The 26,869-nt window shown below is 41.4% G+C and overlaps 1 protein-coding gene across 3 annotated transcripts in view; it reads right to left on the bottom strand.

The window, feature by feature from the left end:
* Positions 1-26,869, bottom strand: part of ARID5B (AT-rich interaction domain 5B) — a 192,357-nt gene that overhangs the window by 18,993 nt on the left and 146,495 nt on the right. For all 3 annotated transcript variants that reach the window (XM_069571754.1, XM_069571755.1, XM_069571756.1), the window contains 4 exons: positions 25,812-25,924; positions 19,361-19,565; positions 17,380-17,432; positions 7,753-7,850 (listed from right to left, as the gene is read on the bottom strand). In XM_069571754.1, the coding sequence (XP_069427855.1) occupies positions 7,753-7,850; positions 17,380-17,432; positions 19,361-19,565; positions 25,812-25,924 (469 nt within the window). The remainder of the gene's footprint in view (positions 1-7,752; positions 7,851-17,379; positions 17,433-19,360; positions 19,566-25,811; positions 25,925-26,869) is intronic.

Genomic DNA, 26,869 nt, shown 5'->3' with positions numbered 1-26,869 from the left:
TTCACTGAACTTTATTTGTATCTATTACAACTTACTTACATAAGGTTTTTATAGCCTTAAGTTATTTAACTCTTTTTCATGTATGTATGGACTAGAAGTCCGATCATAAGTAAGCCAAAGGTCACAGCACCTCCCAGTTCTAATGAGATGCCATACTGAGAATTCTGAGGCTGAGCCTGGGTTCTTGGGGAGCATCATCACGTTCCCTTAACAGTCTCTTCCATGAATGTGGTAGCATGGGCACCTCCTCATTGTTTGCACCCCAATCTTGGTAGATGTTCAAAAAACACCAATTGGCTCTTGAGGTCAGTAGCAAAGGAAAAAGACAGTCAATCAAATGGTAAATCTATCCCACCCAAGTAAAAGAACCTGGCCAATAGGAGAGGGCTTCTTACCAATTTCAATAGTCACCTTAGGCACTGTTGATAGACTGACACTGCCCTCATCCCAAGAAATACTATATGCAACATCTGGAACAGCTTTGGATCTTCTGAGTGACACGAATGAGAGGCATTTACATGGGAGCAAGCCAAGCTGGTGAAAGCCCATAAACTGTGCTCTGAGGCTCGGATGAATGGAACAGGAAAACTTGACGTGAGAGGAGTTTTGCCAAGCGTATGAAGACCCATCCCTGAGAAAATGGAGCATGTGGAACAAGTCAGCCCCAGAAGGTAAGGTAGGGTCGATGGGAAGCCACAGGTGTCTTGCTCAGTTTGAGGAAGAGTGTACAGATGAAGGGTGCCTTCCGTGCCCTCCCACTGCAGGGCGTCTAAGCAGAGACTGGATGAGCTCAGTGCCAGCAGTCATTCAGTCTTTGCGGAACAGGGCAGCCGGCAGGCTACACTGTGCCTACAGGTGTGTTTAGCTTACATACAGTATTTTCAGAAATATTGGAGCCAATATTTGTAAGTTGGGTGATTTCACATAAAAGTCATCTCTAAGACATGGAAGGTCTGGAAGCACTGAGACTGCATCCTCCTAAGGCAGCAGGTGTCGGCTGATCCTACTGGCCTCCCTGGCCGGGCTGTGTGTGCTCGTTTCCTGCTGCCCAGCCTGGGCTGCCTGTGCTCACCATGCTACCTGCCCCCATCAACGTGGGAGTTTGTGACCACGGATGTGGAGCGTTGCTGCTGCAGGGACCCTGGATTTCCTATTTCTGACCAACACGTTTGTAAAACACCATAAAAAGGAATTGGATCATCCCTGTAGGTCAGACGGTAAAGAATCTGCCTGCAATGCAGGAGACCCGGGTTTGATCCTTGGGTCGGGAAGATCCCCTGGAGAAGGGGATGGCAACCCACTCCAGTATTCCTGCCTGGAGAATCACATGAATAGAGGAGCCTGGCGAGCCACAGTCCCTGGGGTCGCAGAGTCAGACATGACTGAGTGACTAATACTAGAAAGGAAAATTTTAAAAGACATACAACATGCATAGCCTCATTTTTAACAAAATTAGACACACACAAAATTATGCTGGTAAATTGCTCTGTAAGTGTCTCAATGCTTATTCATTGCTGCCCTGTTCACAGGAGAACCTCACTTGAGTAACACTGTCTAGAGGATTGCTAGAGGCTGCCTCAGATCTGTGCAGCCCACCTGTGGCCTTCAGTGCTGTGTGCTAATTAACTTCAAGGGCATCAAAATGAGCAAGAACACCCCACATCTTGTCCTAGACATGAACAGAACTGTAACTCCCCTTCCCTTGGCTTTTTCCCACAATATGACTAGCTGAGTTCCTTAGAACCTGATGTATTTTTGGCATTTTACCTTAAAGCATATTTCTTAACTCAAAACGTGAACCTCCCACACCCTGGGTTCCACCTTCAGAGAGAAAAAGGCCGAAGCTGCAGCTCACTGTCACTCGGGCCCTGGCCAAATGCATGGGGCTTGGGTGCAGCTCATAATGCCCCCAAACCCCAAACCAATAACTGCAAAGGAAGCCAGCGGCACGACAGTCTCACCCAAGGAATGCTTATGGGCAAAGCAAAAGGGTAGAATTGGAAATTGGGCATTACATATGCAAGAAGATGAGGCATAATTGTTCATTTCCCCCACAAATACATTTGTTTATGATTTTGATTTTCTAAGTACTCAGAAAAGCACATCATAAAGTACTTCTGTCTTAATGCTCCTTTTAAAATCCCTAGTAACAGCTTCATGTGCTCCATAGAAACAGACCATGTAATTTATTCAGGAAAATTAAAACCAGTAATCTGGTATTCTGTGTAAAGACTTCCCCCCACCCCCCTTGCATGTGCTTAAAAAACATTAAAAGAAAAAGAAAACAAATCTGCATGTGAAAACAGCCTTTAAAATGAATTACTACACCAGAAAATCAAGCTAAGAGAACTCTTTTAAGGTAACCATTTTCCTTTCTTGTTGCCTTACAGATAAAAGAAACTGATTTGGGGCATCTTAAATAAAGAGTTGGACAAGAAAGAAAACGTTCCACCTAGAAGTGTCTTGCACAGGAGGAGGTGGGTATTTTGCTTTGCACTGTAATCTGCAGTAACTTTATCAATAAATCCTGAACAAGAAATGTCTAGAATGACCACACTTCATAAGCTTTGCTGAGTTGAGATATCTACACAGCAAGTCTTTCGATGGGGGAACATTAATGCTTTTTATATTAGTGATCATCCGTAACATGAGCAATTAAGTACAGTACTAATGGACTGTGGCCAGGAACCTGTTACTAATATTAAAAACTGACAGAGATGAATAGGCTTGGAAGCAAAACTAGGCTGACAAAGACATTTTTATGAAGTGCTTGGATCTATTTGATTTAAACCAATCAGAGGCAAGTTTTGGACAAGTCGGGTCTTCAGCAACAATGATGCATTCACAGGCATTGTACCATTTCAGCTATGCCTTAAATAAAAACACTGACTCTTTTCAGCAACCTGTACTTTCATTATTACACTCATTAATAAACCAAAAGTGTCCAATTAATATACAAGTAACATTTACTGAAGACCCAGCTACTTTTTTCTTGTTGAAAAAAGAAAACATTTACTGGAGACACGAACCACACTGCGTGAAGAATAAATCAGTGGATAATGCATAGTAATCACTCACTGCTTCTCCATCTCCTAGGAAAGCAAAGTTGCTGGTAGGGAAATAGAAGGAGGAGCTAGTCTCTGTATTAGAGTGAAAACGAGAGGCCAAGTACACTGGCAGCAGAGCACGAACTCCAGTCGGACTTTAAGGGCATCTCCAGACTAGATGTTTGCTCACAAAATCCTGGCCCTTTACAACTCCTTGAGCCTTCTTGAATACGATGGTCTTTCCCCAACCTAGTCATTTCTGCCTTAATTGTGTGAGCACAGCCTGTAACTAGCAAGAATGAATGAAACCTGCCAGTATCACCCAACACAGTTGCAGCCAAGAGCTTCAGCCTTTTCTTTGACCTGAGCATAAATGGTTCAGGTTCCGGGACAGATATGGGTGTCCTCTCCCCTTCTCTGGCAGAAACATCAAAGAGAAGACATCTAGAGCAGCAATTCCCAGGCATGTCTCCCCACCACAAAACACAGGAGTATGGATGATTCCTTTGAGAACACAGTTCAAATGAGTGAGAGTGGCATTATGGGAAGCACAGTCTGATTTAAAACACACACACACACACACACACACACACAAACCTACCAAAATTTGCAGATGATTGATTTAAACTATTATAAACGATTAATTATTCATGACACCCCTTATAGGGATCACAACAGTGCAAACCTTAGGTGGTGAAAGGAAATGCCTACGATAAAACTCTGAGGAAAACACAGGCAGAACACACTTTGACATAAATCACAGCAATATCTTTTCAGATCCACCTCCTAGAGTAATGAAAATAAAGATAAACAAATGGGACCTAATGAAACTTAAAAGCTTTTGTGCAGTGAAAGAAACCATAAACAAAACAGAAAAGAGAACCCATGGAATGGGAGAAAATATTTGCAAATGAAGTGACTGACAAGGGATTAATGTCCAAAATATACAAATAGCTCATGTAGCTCTATATGAAAATAAAAACCCAATCAAAAACCAGTGCAGAAGATCTAAATAGACATTTCTCCAAAGAAGACATAAAGATGGCCAAAAGGCATGTGAAAAGATACTCAACACCACTCATTATTAGAGAAATGCAAATCAAAACTACAGTGAGGTATCACTTTATACGAGTCAGAACGCCATCATCAAAAAAGTCTACAAATGAAAAATACTGGAGAGAGTTAGGAGAAAAGGGGACTCTCCCACCTGCTGGTGGAAATAAATGTAAACTGGTGCAGCCACTACAGACAATGGTATGGAGGTTCCTTTAAAAACTAAGAATTCTCATATGACCCAGTAATCCCACTCCTGGGCATGTATCTGGAGAAAACCGTAATCTGAAAAGATACATGCACCCCCAGTGTTCACTGCAGCACTGTTAACAGTCAAGACATGGAAGCCACCTAAATGTCCGTCCACAGAGCAATGGATAAAGAAAATGCGGTACATACATACGACGGAATGTTACTCAGAAAGACGGAAATAATACCATTTGCAGCAACATGAGTGGACCTAGAGATGACCAAACTAAGTGAATCAGAAAAAGACAGATCACTTATGAATAGAATTTTTTAAAAATTATATGAATGAACTTACTTACGAAACAGACACAGATTTCGAAAACAAACTTATGGTTCCAAAGGGAACTGTGGGAGAAGGGATAAATTAGGAGTTTGGGATTAAATTATACATACTACTATATATAAAATAGATAATCAAAAGGACCTGCTGTATGGCATAAGGAACTCTACTCAATATTCTGTAGTAACCTATATGGGAAAAGAATCTGAAAAAGAATGGACACACGTATATGTTTAACTGAATCACTTAGCTATACACCAGGAACTAATAACTTTGTAATCAACTATACTCCAATATAAAATAAAAATTAAATAAAAGAAAATGCCAGGAACCGGGATGATGACCTTGCTAATCACCCTGCAACAGCCACTCTAACCTGGGTTTTGGGTTCTGCACAGTGATTTCTATGTTGGGGTGTCGTGTGCCCCCCGATGTAGCTGACTGCTGTCTCACAGCTCCAAACCCACTCTTCTGCACTCTGCTTGGTGATACTGGGATTGGGACAACACAAATTCCAAGTCCTTTTTGTCAGCCACCTTCCTATTGGGGTTCTACAAATGACCCTAGCAGGCCAGGGCAAGGGAGAAGGGACTGCCTCCCATTTTGCTTGCCCTTCCTTTCACTGCCAAGCCAGCAGGAACTTAGCAGCAGCTGCTGGTTCCAGCCTCTTGCTTCTTTCCACTGTCTCTGAACAGTGTCCTCTGAGATGGTCTGGCACCAGCCGTCTGCATGCAGCTCCACAGTGCCCTCCTTGAGCTCCTGAAGCACCAGCACTCACTGGGTGCCTCTACCTGTGAGGGATCTGAACCCCAGTCTGCTGAGACCACTGTCCCAACTTCCGGGTGGTGATAACATAAGCTCTTTATTCTCTCAGTCCTAGGAAACCTGTGGTTAATGCCTCTGTGTGAGTGGACTGCTTCACACCACAGCTGTTTAGGCAGTTCCCTATAGTTCTCTTTGTTGAATACTTAAGTGTGAATTTTTATTTTCCTCCCTGGGTCCTGACTGATACAATGACCAAAGAAAATTCCAAATTTCGAAGAGTAACTGACATAGCTTTTCAAAAACTTTATTCCAGTGGGAGACCAAAAGTTTATGAATTTTGCTCCCAAGAATGAGAGAAGAAAAATATCTAAAAATCTTTAATAATGCTTTTTAGTTGCTGAAGTTGGAGGTACTTCTATTAGAATTTTCCATTTTGACTGACTGCAGGCATGTGGGATTCTGCTCCTCCAGGAAGAGGTAAATCATAAAACAAAGTACACAACCTTCAAAAGAACGTATCTTGGCATTTGAGATTGAAGCTATTTTTATACACACACCTGCTTGAGTAAATTAAACACACAACCATACACATGTACCTGCTGCTACTAAATCCAAGCCTTTTTCTATCCCAAACCTTATCTGTTATTTGACCATGTGATGCTTTGTGATACATTTGCTTACTTTTTCACTCCAATGAGGTGAGCTAGCTCACAGCTGAGATAACACTCCTTTCTCAAATTTTAATCACTATCTGGTTCTTTAAGTGTGATGGGCCACATGTTAGGGACATTTGCACATGAAGCTAAGGGAGGTTCACTATCATAATAAAAACTGAAAGTAGAGACAGTGTTTCTAATGAAAACGTTTTGATTAAAGCTTTGACTCATAATCCAAACAAGAGGACTCTGATACCTCAAATGCCACTTACAGAACACTCACCCCAGATGCCAGTGCCTTTTTGTACTAGAAGTTCACTGTTGTACCCGCTACCAACAGTGAGAGTATGGTCTTTTGTATTAAATAGTGAGAGAAATACACTCACTTAAAAAAAACATTAAATGCAGTATACTGCAACAATGCTATGAAGAATAGTTATTTCCATCATCAATTAAAAAAAATCTTTCTGGATTATAACACTGTCAAATAAAGCAGTTTCTTGGGAATACTTTGTGAGGCTTTATCATAGGGTTCTAAACCCAACTTAATTTATTATACCTATGAAAACATTGTAAGTTTCACTGAATGGCCATATGAAAAGGGACTCTGTAAAGTGCAGTGCAGATAAAGATACAATTGGACTCGAAATATGACTAAGAGTTGGTGTGTGACGTGACATTATCTGAAGATGCATTTGTGTGATCCAAAGATGGGTGTTAAGCATGTGGTTTGAAGCTGGGATGGTAACTGATGATATGAAGAGCAACCATCAATTTACCACTTGTGTTGTACTTTTCAAAGGAGCAAGCTATATGGCCCATTTGCTCAGCTGTGTCTTGACTTCATCCCATCCATGGCCATTACGAAAAACACACACAGACACCTCTACTTGGATCTCACAAGCTCTGAATGTGAAACCAAGAAGCTGAGCCTGTCTGGACTTCTGCAGAGATATGCCAGTGATAAGGACGTTGGTATGACCTAAACAAGTATGGACTAAAGACACAGACCAATGATAACACAAGACCCTAACTGGTCTTCAGTTTTGTGGGGCACACAGTCCTAATGCAAAGGGGAAAATTCCCATGGATACAACCCTCAGTGCGCTAATTTGGCATTTATTTGCATTATCATCATCACCTTTCTGAAAGAAGCTGAAATTATTAGAAAACCAAACTACACAGAGCTTGGCAAGAAAGGATTTCCTGGGTCAAAAGCACAGAAGAAAAACACCAAGATGGGGAAAAAAGACAACAGGTCTTATCTAGGACCAATTTTCTTATTAAAGAAATACTTACTGTTCAATATTAGTACTTTCAACATTAATACATTTCTATGCTAATACAGTTACATGGCAACTCCACAGTAATACCGCAGACCTGTTTTCCAGAAGCTGAAAGTTCTCATAGTGAATGAACCTACGGAGTACACAGAATATACTGAATAATCCATGCTTGTGGTGCGGGGGAAGTATCAGTATTGTCAGACAGGGTTATAGGATAAAACCAAACTAGGAGAGCATCTAATTCTATTAGCTCCTGTAACCAGAGAAAGCCAGGTCCCCTAAAAATCACAAGGCAGTATGCAAAGTAAAATGGCAGGGATATTTCCTGTTTCCTCAAAGGTCTTATCCTTGACCCGTTAACTTTGAATTAACACACTTTTCATTAAGCAATGACTTTCCAAGAAAGGGTGTCTTACCTTTCATAATGCCTGCGGGTACAAGTGGCGGCGCTGGTGCTCCCGGGATTACCACCTAGCTCATCATAGATATGCTTCCACTGACGGCGGGCGGTTATCTGGAAAAGTGGCAGTGAGGAATTCAGTCTTGCATCATAAGAGGTTTGCAGCGCCAGGATTCAATACATATGCAACAGTTAGAAGAGAACAACAGTCTGTCCTGGCAACCCAGAAACAGAGAAGTCCAGATGGGTCTGTGGGGAGATGCATGGGCTTCCAGGAAGATCTCGCTTTCGCGCCTTCTTTACAGTAAAAGTGGAATTCTGCTTTGGGCTCTGTACTTTGTTACCTTTACAGCATGTTTATCAAAGATATCCCCCTGGATATTCATGTAGTTATTTGCCCACAAGGTCCCAAATGCATACTCTGTTCCTTTATGTAATGTGATTAAAGCATCAAAATATAGATTTCAGCTAAAATATGTCTTAGTATATCCATTTAAATGAATCAGAATTAATACTGGTTACTTGAGGGATATGGTAATGGGTGGCTGAGTACACAGGTAAACACAGAATTTCCATAAAACGTACTTCTGTATCTTCTGATTTTTGAACTATTGTGATGTGTTACCTACTTAAATTACTGTACAAATTAATTAAAATGATCAAGTTGGTTATGAAATTTCTAGTCCTCTCAGGCTGTATTGTTATGCCAGTTGTGCTAACCACCAGAACAAAACCAACATGTCAAACTGTCTTATGTCACAAGCTGTTTCTTTTTCTTCACTCAGGTCAGGAAAATGAGATATTGATGAAACCCTATGCAAATTAACATATTCCAAAGTTAAAATGTAAGGTCCGTATTTCACTGAGTTGGGTGAATAAAAGCAAACAGCTTATAATACATTGAAAGGCATACTATGGTCGTGTTTTTCTTTAATTTTATTTTTATATATAAATTAAGATTTTAACAAAATAACAGATGTATGATCTGGCAAATGATTACTTTGGGGAAACCACGTCATCTACTACATATGAGCAATCCAGTGTTTCCTTGAAACTGGAGAGAGAGAACAAGTTCTGAGATCCTTGTGAACGTTTCCAAACAGAGCTCCGGGAAAACTCTTGTTATTGGAATGTGTAGGGAGCTGGGCGTGGCATTTAAACAAGCAGAACAGGAGGCATCTTTCGAAAAACACCGCAGAGCTAACAGCGGAGTTCACTTAGGGCTAGAGGCGTGAAAAAAAAAAAAAACCTCAGTGTGTAACCAGGGGCTCCATAATTGTGAACTAAGGAGGAAAAGGGTGGTTAAATATTATAGGTTAAGTGGTACCCATTTCAAATAAAAAGAACCCCTTCATTTCCATAAGCCCTTCTTAACAGGCCCAAGTAGGACCTCGGGACGATGTGAGTTGCGCATTGTTCACTTTCCCATGAAGCATTCTTAAATCAATTTGTTTCAACAGTTCTCATTAGACGGAACCACCTCTCACGTCTACTAGCAGGTATAACTAAAAATCCTCCTGTATTTGTAGCTTGGTTTAGATTATAATAATAAATGTTTTCAAGGCCCTTTAAAAATACTCAAAATACATATTTTGGTAATTATTTTATATTTAATTTCAGTCTCCCTCCAACCTTTTAAATAATACAGTTACAGGTTGGTCTATTCTAGACCTGTGTACAGAAGAAACACGATAGCCTTCTTCCACCTATCTACATTATTCCTCAAAGCTCTTAGAATACGGAGGCCCTTGAAACAATTCTCCATATTTCCCTGCCTCAGATGAGGTGTCAGTTCTGGGGAGCCCCGCAGGGCTAGAAAACAAGACTGTGTGTTCCTGTAGTCACTTTAGAAGAAATAATCTCTTGTCATTCTCGTATCTATGAGTGTGCTGTACTTTCTATTTTGTAAAGAGTTTTCATATCCACGATATCATTTAATCCTATCAGCCTGTGAGGCAGCCTATAGGAATCTCATTCACAGACAAAGGAAACAAGTCTCAGAGAGGTTGCATGATTTATCTAAGGACACACAGCAGCAGAGTGGGAATGCCAGGAGTCATACCAATGTCTTTTGGTCACAAGAGCAGACTTTTTTCCACCACGTCAAAGCAGCCTCCATATCAGAATGACCTGGCGAATGGTGCACCAGGGTGATAATACAGAACTCCAGGGACCTTTTGCTTCAAAGGAGGGAGATAACTGTGGGACCCATTGCTTTTGCTACAAATTCTGAAACTCTCAGTAGTGGGAAAATAGCACAGCTAGGAGGTCACCAAGAATCTAAGGCAGGGGGTTGGGTTAATAGCTCTCTGAGATGTTCCTCTCTTTAAGTGTCTGTTAGAACTGTGGTTGCTGCCACCCTGCCCACTTGTGCCTCTACGAACAGAGATTCACCATTAAATCATGGATAAGTCCCAATTTGATCAGAATCTGTCTATTCACCCATGCATTCACTCACCAAACATTTACTGAACATCTCCCATTTGTTGGGTACTGTGCCAGCATCTGGGTGACCGCAGTGCAAACCCAACACCTGAGATGCCTGCATCCTAGTGGCAGATTCCAAAAATCAACACATGACCAAATTTATAAACAAAGGAATACTGATTGTGAAAAATATAGTGAATAAGAGACCACTGCTGACAGGGATATGTGTGGAAACTGGCCATGCTCCCCACCCACAATCTATCATCTATACTAAGGTATGCCCTGTTAAACACTTGCCTATCACAGAAATGATAAAACTTCTTTGAGAATAAATAATGAATTATCAAAAGGAACAAAAACAAAGTCTTCCTCACGCTAGGACTGAAACTGTGGCAGCAGGAAGCCAGCATCAGTCACCATTCGGTGTTAATAAGCCCTGTACAGCTGGCTAGAGGTCTGTGTTAGCCCCCTACTAGCAGATTCTGCTGTTTAAATGCAGTTGTTTTTTTTTTTTTTAACCAGTGGAGAAAAGACAAGGGCTGGGCCTTCAAGGAACTGGGCTCTCTGTTTACTGAGCTTCCACTGGCCAGCCTAGATGAATCAGGCCATTTTGAGATATTTTCTTTCCACAGGAAAGTCATAAAATGTGCTCTTTCCAACTGCTAAATGCTTTTAAGTACACAGGTCTCCTGGGTATACATCTCTCTCTCTTTTTTTTGTGCCCAGATGCGCTTTTAATTCAAATGCTGACCATAGGCTCTACAGCATGAAATGTCTCAATCCTCGCCTTGTCCAAACCTACAGGGGGTCGCAGAGCCCTCCTTCCGGGATAGCCCTGGGCACCACACCCCCACCTGGGTACGTGTGCCTTCCGTTCTCACTCGTGCTTTCGTCATGCCTAGGCGTGCATTTGCTCAGGGTTCTTATTCTGCCGTCCTCCCTGCATGGGTGTAAGCTTTAAACCCATCTAGGGGTAGGAGCAGCGTCTGCCTCCTGGTATCTGGCCCCCAGCCCCATTCAGCTGGAAAGTTTGATCTAGCTGCGGAGTCAGTTTGATCAACTGTTCATGAAGCCTCAGGCTTCCCAGTCATGTTCATGTTTCAACCTGACCCATTATTTTAGGTTTTTAAGGATACAAAGATCTCTGGCTCGCTACTTCCTAAAGGAAAACTCCATCCACCCGGTGACTTCTCTTCCACTGTGGTTCCCCTGTGCCCGCCCCCCACCAAGGGCCTCACTCAGACAGTAGGGATTCCTGACCGTGCCTTCTGCTGCTACTGTTCTAGGGACCGTACTGGGTACAGAGGCAGAGGTGAAAGGAGAGGCTGGAGGGTTGAGGGTGGGAAATAGCATAAAAAGAGAGAAATGCTACTGCTTTTAAGGGTTCACAATCTCGCAGAAATCACAATCCCTTATGATTTAACCATAAAGCGAGATGAAAAACCAAGCAGACCACAGCCAAGAAAGCCAGTCTAGGTGCATATGAAACGTAACCTCACTTTGAAGGCACTTGATGGTTACTTCCCTCCTTAGTGCGGATAAGACCCAAGAAACTGTGAAAAGCACTCTACACCTGTCATATTCACAAAGTTCTCATTCCTTATAAATAGTTATCCCCCCTGTTTCCAAGGACCTCGCCCCCCGCTCCCCGTGGATACCAAAATTCATGAATGCTCAAGTCTCACATAAAATTTGCATATAACCTATGTACATCCTTTTGTGTACTCTGAATCATCTCTAGATAAGCTATAACATGAAATACCATGTAAATGCTGTATAAATAGTTGCCAGTGCTTGACAAATTCAAGTTTTGCTTTTTGGAACTTTCTGGGACTATTTTTTTTTCTTTTCTGATCAAAGATTGGTTGAATTTTCAGATGTGGAACCCACAGATACAGAGGGCAGACTGGAAAGTGGTTTTCAAACTCTCTTTAGAATTCAGGTGGTGTTTTACAAGTGGCCTGAAACTAACTCTCAACAATGCCAGTCCTTGAGAAGAAAACGGACCCAGTGAGTAGGAAAGGAACCTGTCCTTCCTCTAATAATTTTGTCTGATGAAAATGTTCTGTTACTTAAAAAAAAAAAAAAACTGGAAAAATATTTTAACCCCAGACAGTCTTGGAGCCTTGATTTTCCCACCTTTGGAGTCACTAGGATGAAATAATTTTGGTATTTTGTGGCCTGGTGAGGAAAGTCATTGGAAAACTTTTGGGACAACAGGGTTCCCACTATGGCATGGCTTTGTAAGAGTGTGCAGGATGCGGTTAGGAAGTCAAAGGAGAGTTTGCCTGTGAGCAGTGTTGCGCGGGCTGTTGTGAGAAGCAGCCTTTTTTCTCAGGACACCTTGAGGGCGGACTGAATTCAAGGAAGATGACTTTTTTTTCCTGGTAGTACTCCAGGAACTGGAGCCTTTCAAAGCTACATGACATCATCTTTGGCCTTGAGAATTTTGAATTAAGCAAGAGGCTTTGTCTGTCCAGAGAACCAGGGTTAGATTCAGAGGATGTCTTGAAATGATGTCAAAGCCAGAATCTGATGTCAAGGCCTAATCCTTCCAGCAAGAAGACAAGTGGCTTCTTCCAGTTGTGAAATAGTGGTCCTGTCTCACCTCTGGGGAGAGGCGGGACTGCGAGCTGGCATTCTTAGAAGGCAACACACTTGCTCTTGCGTGGTCCTCTGCCTCTAGGATAAGATTTACTCAACCCATTTCCCAACTCTACCTCTCTCCAAATATTGCCTGTGGCTTGCCATCAAATGTTTAGCCAAATGGAAATCACTTTAGCAAACCACCATCAACATGCCGCATCCTGGTAATACCCCAAGCTACTCTGCAAGACTTAACTACTTGACCAGACGCTGAAGTGAAGACCTTCTTAGCTCATCAGCAAAACTTTATTCAGTTCTGCCTCCTCCACTGTAGGTGACCCAGACTCTCAAATATTTGGAAGGAGAAATCAGATATATGATTGTTAAAGAAGAGGTCTCATTGCCAACCAATCAAAATGCCAAGATGATGTGCTTTAGGAAATCAAATCCATTCAATACGTTTATGATCTCTAAACCTAGGGATGCAGAGACACGATATATATATATCTAGCAAAGACAGAAGAGGCCAAGAGAACAGAACACAGCTATTAGTTGAATGCTATAAAGGCTTAAAATAGAACTTCTGCTCTTTTTTTTTAAAAATTCAATTTGAGGGCTGTGAAGGACTAAAATGAAATAATCCATAATCCGCAATTCAAACCAGAAGGTTTGGAATAGTTTATAACCACAAACAAAAACAAGCCAATTAAAATGGCCTCTTCTTATAACCAGAAGGAATTCCAGAGAGATCTCTTTATCCAATCACAAGTTAACAGCAGAAGAAATACATCTACAGATTTTAAACTTGCAAGTTTTTACTATTACTGAGTATTTACATGTTCCAGACTTCTTGACCCATCTTCTAAGGTCACACATTTTTCTCAAGAATCAGAAAATCTCAACTAGTTAGCCGGTATATCAGGTAAGGTTCATGTTAAGTTCAAAGAAATGACTGAAAGATGCTCCCAATGAAGGTATTATTAGATCTCTTCTTTCCCCGAAGCATCACCCCCAATACATAAAAATATACATAAGAGACTGCTGAGGATGCAAAGCACAAAGAATTTATAAATCTCTTCCTCCTAGTGATGATGTTACAGAGGTTGAGATAATTGTGCATGAAATTCTCAGCAGTTCAAAATTTGAAAGAATGCCAGGATGACCCCCATTCAACTCATTTCATCTCCTTGTGCCTCAGTTTCCATATATGGAGCAGGGCAAGGATCTTTTTCTGCACAAAGGCCAATTCATGAAAACTAAAAATGTGAGGGGGCTACACTTTTCTTTATTCAAAATGAAAATAGCTCATCGAGTCCCAATTTAGATTGCCACTTTACCAAATGGAAAAATAATCGTTGGAAACTTTGTGCTGCTTTTGAGCCAAGGAATGTTAATATTCTGGCATGTTTATCGTGTTTATTTAGTAATAGCCTGAAGACAACCTTCTAATCTTTGATACTTAGATGGGGGCCTCATTTTGAAGCTAGGAGTCCTGAAGTTTAATAATAATCATTGTTACCATTAGCTTTGAATTAACAGAATCTGGGCAGTTTTTTTTTTTTTTTTTTAAAGGATTCTCAAATACACTTTAAAACTCCCCATTGAAAATTTGAGCTGCAGTTCTTGAGTAGACTCTGGGAACCACTGATCTAGAAGATTCCAAGATCTCTTTTGAGCTCTAAATGACAAGTCTATACTTGCTTCTGATAACAGATGATCTCACAGATAAGTATCCTCTAGTAAGGCTGTGATGACAACTTAAGTCCTCAGACTTGGGATATTATTAATATATCTCCTGGACCGACTTCAAAACTGAATCCTCACTGAACATCTCACAATTTTACTAGTCAAAATATACTAAAGAAAAATGTTTTCTATACTTCAGAGATTCAAAAGCTTAAAGGTAAAATCAGAGTGGCAAACTCAAGGGCCTGCAAGGTCAACAGGTAGTATGAGGCAGTTTTCAGAAAGGAAGGAGGAAAAGAAGGAAAGAAAAAAGGAAGGGAAAAAAAAAAATCCCACCAGTTGGTTTTATTCAGTTTATGGCCTCAAATATAGATTTAATAGTGAGATAGTCACACAGATTCACTGCTTGAGATGAGATGGAAAAAATGTGGCCTATTGTGAAGAATGCAGGGACCCAACAAAGGATGAAGGAGCTAAAGGGTGAAGTAGAGAAGAAAGGAGGAAAAGGACAGCCCCGCAGGTCACCAGTCCCCTTTGAGGCTTGGCTCAAGAGATGTGAAGCTCATAACCAGAAGGAAAGCAGATGCCAATCTGGTCTTCCATGTTTCCCAGCCCAGTCTTTCTCTCCACTCTGTCTAGCACTATACAGTGCAGGCAATACAGGCGGCAAAACTTAACACTTAACTTGCGGTCCGTCTTCATGATCCCAGGCCCTCAGTGCCAGCATCCAAGGACCTCCTTCCCTAGGCTCCATCCTTCCCCTTAATTCTCCTTCATGGTCATCTGTCCCAGCCACCTAATGACTCTAAGTTACTCAAACTTGCTATACCCAACTTCATTCTACCTACATAGTTTGTTTCCCCATTTGACTGTCTCATCCTTAGAAGACCATAATCTTTCACATCTAAATTCCATCCATTCTCCAATATTCTGCTCAAGGGGCATCAGACCTGCAAGTCTTTCTTCCTCATCTCTAAATGAGGAAGTACTTTACCCAAACAGCACTTCTGTTGACCTTCTCCCACTCTGTCTTACAGCTGGTGCCTTTTCTGGGTGGTAAGCAACTGGAACCCCTAGCCTAAATATTTTTATGTCCCCCAGAGTGTCTAACACTACATATTATACTTGTAAGTATATGTGGTCGGGTGATCTGCTGATTGTGTGCTCATTCAGTCATTCATTCAACAGAAGAATAATCACTGTTTGTTCAAAGAGTACTGCAAATGCCTTGAAAGTCATCAGAAGCTTCTTTTATATTTTCTACACCAGTCTGTGGTTGCTTGTTAAAAAGAAAAAAAAAAATTCTGGTGCAAATACATAAGATACAAAAGCAGGAAAAACTGATTCAGTGAAATTTGCTGGCTCTGTCCCTATCAGTGAGTAACAAAAAAATTCCTGGGTTTGAAAAGACATTTCATAATGTTGTGCAATATCATGTAACTATCTGCAGTCAGAGTTCATAAGAATGTGTATTCCTATTCTGAACAGTAAAGGTTAAAGTCTAGGCTATGGGGTGGACTGCTAAATTTATGAGACTAACACTGAATAAGTTATCATCTTTTTCACATGCATGAAAGCTATAATTAGCTCAAGATTTTACAAAACTATGAGCCACAGTGGGAAGGAGTAAATCTCCCCGCCTTATCAACAGATCCAACCAAGTGAAAAACTACATTATTTATTTTTCAGTAGGGCACTCAGTAAAACAGAAATTTTAAGCAAATTATATCTATGAAATATATGTTTAAATATAGTTCATATAAGTGTCTGATTTCCTTATAAACATGTATTATCTATATAGCAAACATTTTACATGCATATAGACTCACAAAGAATTCTTAGAATACCAGGTTATTAATTATAGATTAATATCAGATTAATCAATAGATTAATTAATAATAGATTATCTGACTTACATATTGCTTGCCATCTTTTTCCCATCCCAAGCCCCTGACATCAAACCCTCATATTAGTTTGTGGAATAAAATGCTGTATCTGGCGAGAAACACTAGCTATTATTTTGGGTTAAAATGAGTTTCATTTTCCTGACTTTCTGTCTCTGCCATCATTACTCTGATACAGAGATATACCCCAGGTTCCTCTGTTAGGAAAAAAATAATAATACTGTCTTCAGTTGCAGAAGAAACTGCACAACTCAATCTGATCACTATGTGGCGGAGAAAATCTTTCCAATGACGACATCTTCCTATGTCACTTGATTTTATTACAGATGTCATCTCTGTATGCTACATTAGCGCAGCTCTTTCTTCTTCTCTTCAAGATTCTAATCTGAGTCTGTTGCTCTAACATTTTATCGGTTCAAAATTCATGCTGTAAAAATCCGTGGCCATCAAATTTTCCTGTAAGCTAAAAATAACCCGTTCCTGTCAGTTAGAATTAGCTGATAAAGAGTGTCAGAGCCTGTTCGGAGTAAGTTTGATAACTTCCTGTTTATGCAGCACTGACCCTTGTCTAATAAAGCTTCTCTGCTCTAGAATGAGAGGAGATTCTGCTGCATTCTATTCCTTAATGGCCAATACTGATTACTTTTGAAAGCCTTTAATACATTTCCCATATTAGACATGAACAGATGTCAGGTATGTTGCCAAGGGAAATTTCTTTTATGCAATCTTGGCTTGTTGTACAATAATAGCCCTTTCTCAACATGGGAAAAAATTACAGACCTAACTAATTTCCCTGACAGGGGAGAGTTACATATGTTTTCCACTTGTAGTTTTTACGACAAGTTTACAATTTTGCCAAACCTGGAACTAATTGGGACTGCTTCCAAAAGCGGCCCAATAAACCCCCAAAAGTGTACAGCCATTTGAAAAGGCAGTCAGTGATGGTCATGTTTGCATTTTCTCCATTTTGGTCAAAGCAGGGTTGGGGTAGGGGGAGTTAGATTACAAAATTATTTCATTTAAGTTGCTTAAACACTTACTGTTTCATATCCTCCCAGTTTTTGAGCAGCTTGAAACATAGTCCAAAGGTTAACTGTTAGAGGGACAATAAGTATTTAGATAAGCATTGCATTAACATATTTCCAAGAAATGTCAATTAAAACATTTTGTTTTGTTTTTTCAATGAGAAAGAGAAATAAAAAGAAATATTAACGTAACCCAGAGAGCTAAGTTCTTGGGAAACAATTTGCCAATGGGTATTCAACAACAGGGTATATTAGTACCACTTAAAATATTTCTCAAGAAACAGTCACAAATACAGAAACAGTTCTACTTTTAGGATAAAGGACAACACAATTTTTAGCCCTGTTGCCATCAGCAGACCAAGGGAAGCTACATTACAGCCTCCTTGCGAAAAGCATGGGATTTCAAAACAGGGGTTGTCTTGTAGGACCCTTAGAAAGAAGCCATTGATTAAACAGTAATATGTAATGCCTCCTTCAGAGAAGAACTCTCCATAATCAATAAATACCAACCACTTTAATATATGATTACCTTAACAGAATTTCTGATGGCAGCAGTATATTAAAAGCTCCATAGCATATTTCAGTATCACATGGTGCCTTGCACTGAGCAGGTAAATAAATCAGTCACCCTTGAGGGTGCGGTGATACAACAAATCAAAGGAAAGGAAGACTGTTCATTCCCAAAGGAACTGAGAAATGTGCCCACCTCATCCCCTAACTTACTTGCCTGTGTGATGGTGCAAATACGTATTTTTAAAAACAAATTTCTCTTCACAGGGCGTGCATATGTTTATGCTATTAATTATCTATGCCGAATTACTGGTAACCCTGTTCATTTCTACTAAATACCATGGAATGGGACTGCTGAGGATTTGATTCTTTCATAAGAGGGGAAAATTGGACTTCAAGTAATTCTTTGGTAAAGGAAATGAGGAATAAAAAAACAAAAAGGCTCTGTGATACAACACTTTCAAAAAGCCTCACTGAACCTTGCACTATTTCAAAGCTATCAAGAGGCCTGCCTCAGCCTTGATTTAATCTGAACCAATGCATAATGCAACAAAGCTGTTCATAGTACATTAATTTTACTTCTATTTCAAGCAGCCAGTTTTCAGACAAACATTGTAATCATTCGTAGTTATATAAGTTTATAATGGCTGCGAGTGTTCTCTTGCAATCAGTGCCAATTGCTATTAGGTATGTAAATTGTTATGTAAAACATACAGGTTTGACATTCTTCATCAAAATGACACATGGTTTTAATCTAGAAGATACATTTGGAGAAAATACTATTGCAAACCAGGGGCTCATCGCTTTGTGTGCCACAAAATCCAGACAGAGGTAAAATATATACTCAGTTGTGAAATCAGGACAGGGTCTGGGTTTCTTCTCTTTATATGGAATTCTGCTCAGCCATGAGTTCCCTGTTCTTCTCTAAAATATATGATGACACTTACATGTACATGTCAAAGTAATTCAAAATTAGGCCCTCAGTTCAAATTTGTGTATTTCTTGTTTTCTCTGAAGTCATCATGTCTTTGTTATCTCTGGACAAATTTGGGGCTTAGGAAATATGTTTTCTCTTTGTGGTTGTTTTGTCCATCTTTAAATGTCCTCCTTTCAAAAGCTGTCTTTTCACAGGCAACATCTGTGCCTGATAAAACTACGTCATGTTGTTATCTCAGAAGAAAGGCGTTACAGACACTCAAGATTGACAAAACAGAAAATGAGAAACTTTCAACATGTCTATTTCCAGTCATAATCAGTGGATTCAAGCCTATAAATATCTCACTGCAACTGCCCCAGAAGGGAACAACGTAGCAGAAAGAGGCAGGGGGAAGAAATTCCTGGCCTGGATGATTTGTAGATTTAGTATAAACAGAGTATCATCCCCGGTAGAGGATTTCAACATAAGCCTGAGTCAAAAATTTCCAACCCCCAATTCAAAGAATCTGAGTAGCTTTGATATTTCAGAAATGAAAACAAGTATACTTACTCTGTTTAAAACCTAAATAGGGTATTCGTTCTATTGGCGTCTTTCTTTCTTTCATGTATTTATAAAGTGCCACCAGGAAGGCCTGCTCGTCGGCCCTACACTCTTCACCAATGGCAACCTTTGGTTTTTCTTCATTGGAGACTTTTTTACAATTATTATGGTTATTCTTCGGTTTGTTCAAGGCTGACCTAGCCTCACATTTCACCTGGAAAAGGGGGAAAAAAAAAATAAAAGGCCATGTCAAATCCAGCACAGCTCTGGGATTCCTACAGGGACATAGCTAGAGACATCGTCCACTAAAGTGGGAAGGGGGGGACCCAGGAAACTATCCTGGCCCTGAAATAGCTCCTAGAGCATCACAGACCACGGACAGTAAATTTCTGAGAAGGGCCGGAAACTGTGGTAGGCTTTGGGGTACTACAACCTTGGTCACAACTACTCAACGCTAGACACAAAAGCCATCACGCATAGTATGTAAACAAACGGATGCGGCTGTGTTCCAATAACATCTTATTTATAGAAACAGGTGGCCAGTGGGCCATGGTTTGCCAAACTATGCCAGCCTCTTTTAGACTCCTTACCAGCATGTTGATGTGAAACCAGAAACGGTGTTTACATCTGCTGGGACCACTCTCCTGTCCCTTTATACACTTTATTTTCCTAAAGGGTACCAGTGGTTACTGTCATCATGGAAGGAACCCTGCGTTCTTAGTAAGAGTCCCAGGTTCTGCACTTTGGATCAAGATGAAAGGCAAGTGCATTTCTTCACAGTAAATTGATCTTGTTGCAACTCTTCCCAGCAACCTGGAAAAACAGGCCAATGCTGGCTGATGTCGGGAGCACCAGCAGAGTCTCTGCCATCCGTCATCTAAGCATGACACCCAGACACACCCTCAATAGGAAACCAGACACCCCTCTTTAATGAGGGTGCCTAGCTTTTCAGTCAGCTCTGAAAATCCCGTAGATGTTAAGTGGCCACAAAGGAAAAAGTAGAGGTCAAGTAAAAACCCAGGAGGAGTAAGTGAAAAGCTTCAGAACTGAAAAATAAATGGTGGTAAATGGGCCACATGGAGCAGCTAACCCCACAATTCCGCCTCACTGCCATGTTCTACAAGAGGCCTTTGATGGTTGTTAAATAATATGCTAAGGTGCTGAGCTGTTTTAACTGTCAAAGGGGGAAGTACAAAGGGTCAAGCTTCGAGTGCAAGTGTGCCCACGGGGAACGAGTAGGTTCCAATATTCTTTACATCTCCCGACCTAACATCAGCGAGGAGAGGATGAGTGCCTGGGAAATATGGTGAATTAACATGTCCCACACAGTCGACAAGGTTTTCCATTTCAGATTCCTGACCCCTCTCTGTCTTTCCATTCAGATTCTCCTTTGCAAGCACTAAGAACATAAAAGGCTATGCTTATTTATTAAAGGGAAACATCTCCTCTACAAGGGTTTTCTTTATTGCTTATTCTCTCACATGAACACACCAGTTTAATATCTAGATGGGTCCTGAAAAAAATAAATAAATAAAACTTCCTGCACAACTCATTCAACCAGGCCTCTAGATAAGATTTTCATTTTTAAAGAGCAGTGGAAATGGGATGAAAACATTTACCCACGTAGGATTTCTACTTACAGTTATTTTCAAACTTTAGTACTTTGTAACATTAGATTAAGGTGAGCATCCTGGGATACTTTATGTTGTCATCATTTTTCACTGCCAAATTTTAGATTGTTGAGTCTAAAGTTCCAATGAAATCTATAATTTAACAGCTCTTTGAAATCATAAAAATCACTCCAGTTCTAATCTGTATTGCTTCCTGGCTTTTTCTGAGTGCTTACTATGTAGTCCAGCTCTATTCTAAGCCCTTACTATGTAGTCCGGCTCTATTCTAAGCCCTTTTTTGGTGTCATCTCCTTTCATGCTCATGACCCTAACAGGGCAGGTTATCACCCTCCTATCAGAGATGGGGAAACTGAGGTACGAGAGGAAGAGTAACACGTCCAAGACCATAGGATCACGTCCAGCATCCAAGTTAGTAAGTAGTGAGTTAGGGACTTGAACCCTAGCAGTCTCAGCCCACTCCAGTATTCTTGCCTGGAGAATCCCATGGACAGAAGAGCCTGGTGGGCTACAGTCCATGGGGTTGCAAAGAGTCAGACACGACTGAAGTGACTCAGCACGGCACGGCATGGCTGTGTCACTCAAGGACTTATGGTTTTAAACACTATTTTTTACTGACACTCATAAAAATATTAAACTGATAGTTAAAATGTTGTTATTGTTCAGTTGCTCAGTCATATCTGACTCTTTGCAACCCCATGGACTGCAGCACGCCAGTCTTCCCTGTCTTTCACTATCTCCTAGAGTTTGTTCAAACTCATGTCTATTGAGTTGATGATGCCATCCAATCATCTCATCCTCTGTCGCCCTCTTCTCCTCCTGCCCTCAATCTGTCCCAGCATCAGGGTCTTTTCCAATGAGTCAAAACATTCTTCCAATTAAAACGTATATCTTATTACTAAGCATTACAAAACGTATAGCTTAGAAATGTGATTTACCAAGTGAGAAGCAAAAGATAAAGCTAGGTGGTTTCCCGAGTGTAAAGAGCTCCATGCCTTCTGTTGTGTGTCGAGCAAAGGGAAAGAAACCAGTGTGAATGGAGTAGCCACAGTGAGCTGGGAGCAGCGCTGGGGGCTTCACACAAGCATCCCCGAGTCCCATTTTACAGAGGAGGAAACTGAAGTTCAGTGAGGTGGTGTATTTTGGCGTGTGGCTAGGGTCAGGTAGAACTCGGAGTCTAGAACTCAGATCTCCTCACTATAAACCCTTTAAAAACAGGACTTGATGTCAGCTTTGCATATAAAATCAGGCCGAATCTTAAGTTTGCAGTGATAATAGGCCAGAAGTTAAGGGAGTATGAGCTTTGCCCCTTACTGTCTAGGGAGCTGCCTCAGCCATGCAGAAGCAACCGGAGAGAAAAGGAAGCGTGGAGAGCACACACGAGCCCAGCCCAGAGGCATCGGACCCCTGACGACAGGAAAGCCTCCAGGTGTAGCCTGGCTGCCGCCTTCCGAATTGCATCCTGAGCCTCAGGGAGCTCCTTCTCAGTCTGGGGGATTTGTAAGACACGAACAGTAGTTTCCCTTCACAGACTGACTGCACGCATTTCTCAACATACATGAGCCCTCTAGAGGATAATTCTCTTTCTGGGTAGGACCAGGTCAAGTTCCTTGGTACAATTTTTCACACTTACCAGAAACTGTCTCAGCATTTTAAGCTACTGAAATATTACACGGGAGCTAGTCTTCATGTAGACCTCGAGAAAGCCCAGCCTTTTGATGGTAACAGGTAATTACTATAGTCTGTTTTCCCTGACCTGAGCGCCTTACACTTGTCGAGTTCACCAAGAGCTCTGGGGTTTCCAGAGTGATTGAGGAAGTGCTAATTAAAGGATCCACATTTAACATTTGCAGTGAACCACCACCTATTTGATATTAACCACATCCTTTCACTGGATTGAGTTGTAACTAATCCAGCCTTCAACCGAGGCAGCAGGATGTGCTGAACCAGCAGGAAAGGAACAAGAGTCTAATTTCTATTTGGCTACTAACTCTCTCGGAAATCCTCATGTTCCTCCTCAAGAAACAAGAAGGATATTCCCCGGGGTAAGTTCTTAGGACCAAATGGGATGAAAAATACTGAAAATAATGAAAGCGTCACATTTATAAAATAGTGAAAGTATGTTTGTGACTTCCATGAAAGAACATACTGCAGTTTCCCTTTCCAATGGTCCTTTTAGAATGTAAGCCACCTGTTGTGTACTCCTGGCCACTGCAAAGTGCTTACAGGATGTGAAAAGTCATTTGCCTTCTATCAATGGAGGCCTTTCATTTGAGAGCCAGGCTAAGAAGACTTCTCTTATATAAGTCACCATGTGAATAAGTTTTTTGCCCCAGACCTGGATTTGGGTAGGACATGTTCTTGTCATCTTCAGAGAACTGGTAGCCTCTTCTCCATGACTCTGTCATTGTAAAGCCATGACATTCTCGGTCCCTTGGAAAACAGAGTCTTACAAAGCTAGTTTTCATGTTCTCACTGAAAGAGGGCAAACTCTGGATGGCGACAGGCAAATTAACTTGACCTGCTTTTCCAGCCATGCAGACAACAAACTGAGTGGGTTCTTACTCTGACAGCACTTTGCTGCATGGAGCTGCAGAAAGCTGGTACTTATCCATAGTTAGAAGTGGTCTTGTTTGAGGCACTTCTGAAAAAAACAGCCACACAGGTCTTGGTTAAAAAGCCTAACTGTCACCTGCAACATTGCTTCCAGTTCAGCAAGTGATCAGACGGTCACAGGCTTGTAACCTCTCCTGTAGTATTTCCTGAGAAGAGACCACTCAAAGACACACCTGCCTTTCGCAAGGTTGTCCTGGCCCCAGATGTGGCTTGTTTATTCTGCAGGGACTTTGCATCCACTCGTCAGTGACAACAGAAGCCCGCCATACTTCATAGCTACCAGTCTCTCTCTTCTAGGTGAAGTGGTCTTTCCAGACCCAGTGGAAGCAGCCAAGGCAGGACTGTAATCCAAGACTCCCAAGAAGAGCAAGGCGTTCAGACTGGTCCCTGGGAGCTGACTACAGCGTCACGTTCATCCACACACCAGTGATATCTGTGATGAAAGGGTGAGCCTCCTCCTTGCAAAGATGCTGAATGGCAGTGGTGGTGCAGGGCAGGTGGAAAGGGTCACTTAGAAAACCCAGGCTAGACTCCAATTCCTAAGAAGCAGGTGAGCAGCAAATACAGCCTCCAGTTCTCTTCAGTTTTGTGGGTCCCAGTATGAGTCCTGAGCTGCCTTCCATGGAAGGAGAGGTGCTGTTCTTTCAGGTCAATTGTATGAGTTCTGTAAAGCTCCCAGAGGCACACCGCGGTGGTGGCTGCCAATGACTCGAGAAGGAGCTTCATCCTGCTAGGCTCAGGCGCAGAACATGCTGGGATAAACACAGGACATCACCTTAGAGGTATGGGGCAGGGCTCCAACACGAGAGGTTGTCAGTACAAGCTCTGCTGAGGGCTATGATCTCTCTCAGCTCCATCCTGCAGTATCTTGTAAGCCACATCATAGGGAATAAACTGTTCCTGCTGACATCCTTCAAGATCACAGAAGCCAAAGTCCTGGATAGGTAGTTGTAGGGCCAAGATGTCCAAATTACGAGAAAATGTCACCCTCGGTATCCACATGGACTCACTCGCAGAAGGTCAAAGGAATAGAACAAAAATAACTTTAGGCAAAAATAGATTCGTTTTTAGCCAGAAAATATACATTTCTACTAGGTGATCTTTTTAACCCTTTGCAATTTTGAAAGTCCTCAGAACTTCCTGATGGAACAGTCATGCTTGAAGATAAGATACAGAATGTGGATGTCTGTGATTTGCTTCTTTACACTGGAAGAGAAGCGGAGGGCATGGCACAGAAACAGCCGACTGCCAGCACAGAACTGAAGTCATGGTTTTCCACATCAGGATCTTCTAGATTCACTAAAAGTGCTCCCATTTTTGTAAGTTTAGTCCTTGGATCTGGAAATGTGGTGTCAGTTGAATTCTGGGCTTCAATTCAGGTCCTAAAGGGGCTATTGCTGTCTTTGGCACAGAAACAACACCTAAACGCAAACACCCCGTAAACGGAATCATGGAAATACAATCCAAGCCCACGAAAGTGAAAAAGATAAGCCTAAAAATATGAAGTGACACTTCACCCCTCACGGTGCTAAATTCTTCAGGCGTGCCCTTGCAAGAGTCCTAAGAATGCTAAGGCAAAACGGCCCCAGGCCCTGAAAGGAGAGTCTAGAATTTGGACTTCCATTCCGCATTACGAATGATCTTTAAAAACATATAAATTTCTATACAAGTATATGTATGCATGTAAGGACTGGGCTACGTGTCTTTAATCCTAAGGTCAATTAGAGGGGATTTGGAAAAAAAATAACTTGAAAAAAAAATTCATTCTAGCCATTTCTAATTCCATCCAGTTTTCATCTCTGAAGCATATTTAGATGAATACATTCAGAAAGAGGATGGTTCATCCAGTCTATTTTTGATACCAGCAGAGTAAACTATGTCATTGTGTCACCTACTATGAAATCTCAGCCTCAATGACGTGGGCGCTTAATCATCTGTCCTTTACCCAACCCTCCAAGCCGGGAGGTGGGAAGTCTTTCTGTTGACTAATCAAAATGCCTGCACTGCCCCCTCCCCCAGCTCCCCCCTCAACCCCCGCCAGGGGAGGGGGGTGGCAGAAACAGGCACAGCAGAGGGCTGTGAATACCAAAGTCAGGTTCTGAATTGAAAACTGCCACCAAGACACAGGCGCAGACAGATAAAGAGAAAAAGGGGAAAATAAAAAGATGCAGCAGAAAACGAATACCACCATATACTGGGGAACCAAATGACTGTACCTTGGCAACGGATTTGCCATCGGAATTGTTGTTGGGATCTTTACCACCACTGAAAGAGTCTCTTCTTTGTGGGCATGGCTTCTTTTTGCGTGGTCTGCCTTTAAGATTTGGCGCTGAAAACAAATGGAGAACAATTGAGAGGCATTTTCATTTGCGTGGGTTTCCTTACTAAAAACTGAGACACTCACTCCAGCGGCGCCCTCTAATTGTTCTGAGAAATGTACACATCTGCGGTAGCCAAGCCTCCTTTCAGAGACGCCCCTCTCTGATGGGCTGCGTCTACACAGCCTCTGCACTTCTGGACTGTTTCTCAAAGCTAACCTGTTACACTGGAACACATCTAATTAATGTAAATACAATGAAGCCCTCGGCTTTAAAGGACGATAATAAGGAAAACGCACTTCCCTGTTGTTACACAAGAAACACACACTGGCCTTGAAAGACAGCCCTGAGCCAGGCTCATTCTTTGTGTTTTGTTTTGTATCTTGTTTTCAGAAACACAAGAGATATGCCAGCCCATTATGGCATCACAGTACTGTAACATTTGAAAACCTCTCTCTTCAAAAGTGGAAAGGTAAGCACTTTCTCAAAGTATGATACAAATAAGTAAGGGAGAGCTGTAGATAGAGGCATTCACAATAATCTGGAAAATATTACTAAATGTATTTACTACATAGTATTTGCAACCAGCATGTCTCAGATCTCAGGGCATCTGGCAGGTACATTTAAGTCAGTATGCTCTTTTTCTTTTCAATGTACATATATTTTATGAAGATCTTGAGGGTTATTTAAAATAACATCCAAAGATCATACTGGAGTTAGCCCGATTCCGTGGAGATTATACTTTCTAAAAGCCACAGACAAGACACAAATCAAAGTTATATCTCATCTTGGATGCTGAGGTTGAATCCCTTTAAGATCCATAAAAGAAGGAGAGGAAAAAAAAAAAGGCTGCTGTTTATTGAGTGCTGTTATGACTCTCCGGCATGAGTTTTCACATTTAACTTCACCAGTTACCCAGTCAAGCAAAAGTAAAACAAACTAACTAACTGGCTAGC

Source organism: Ovis canadensis, chromosome 25, assembly GCF_042477335.2.
Source record: "Ovis canadensis isolate MfBH-ARS-UI-01 breed Bighorn chromosome 25, ARS-UI_OviCan_v2, whole genome shotgun sequence".
NCBI classification, from domain to species: Eukaryota; Metazoa; Chordata; class Mammalia; order Artiodactyla; family Bovidae; genus Ovis; species Ovis canadensis.
This window is presented reverse-complemented; position numbering and strand designations above follow the sequence as displayed.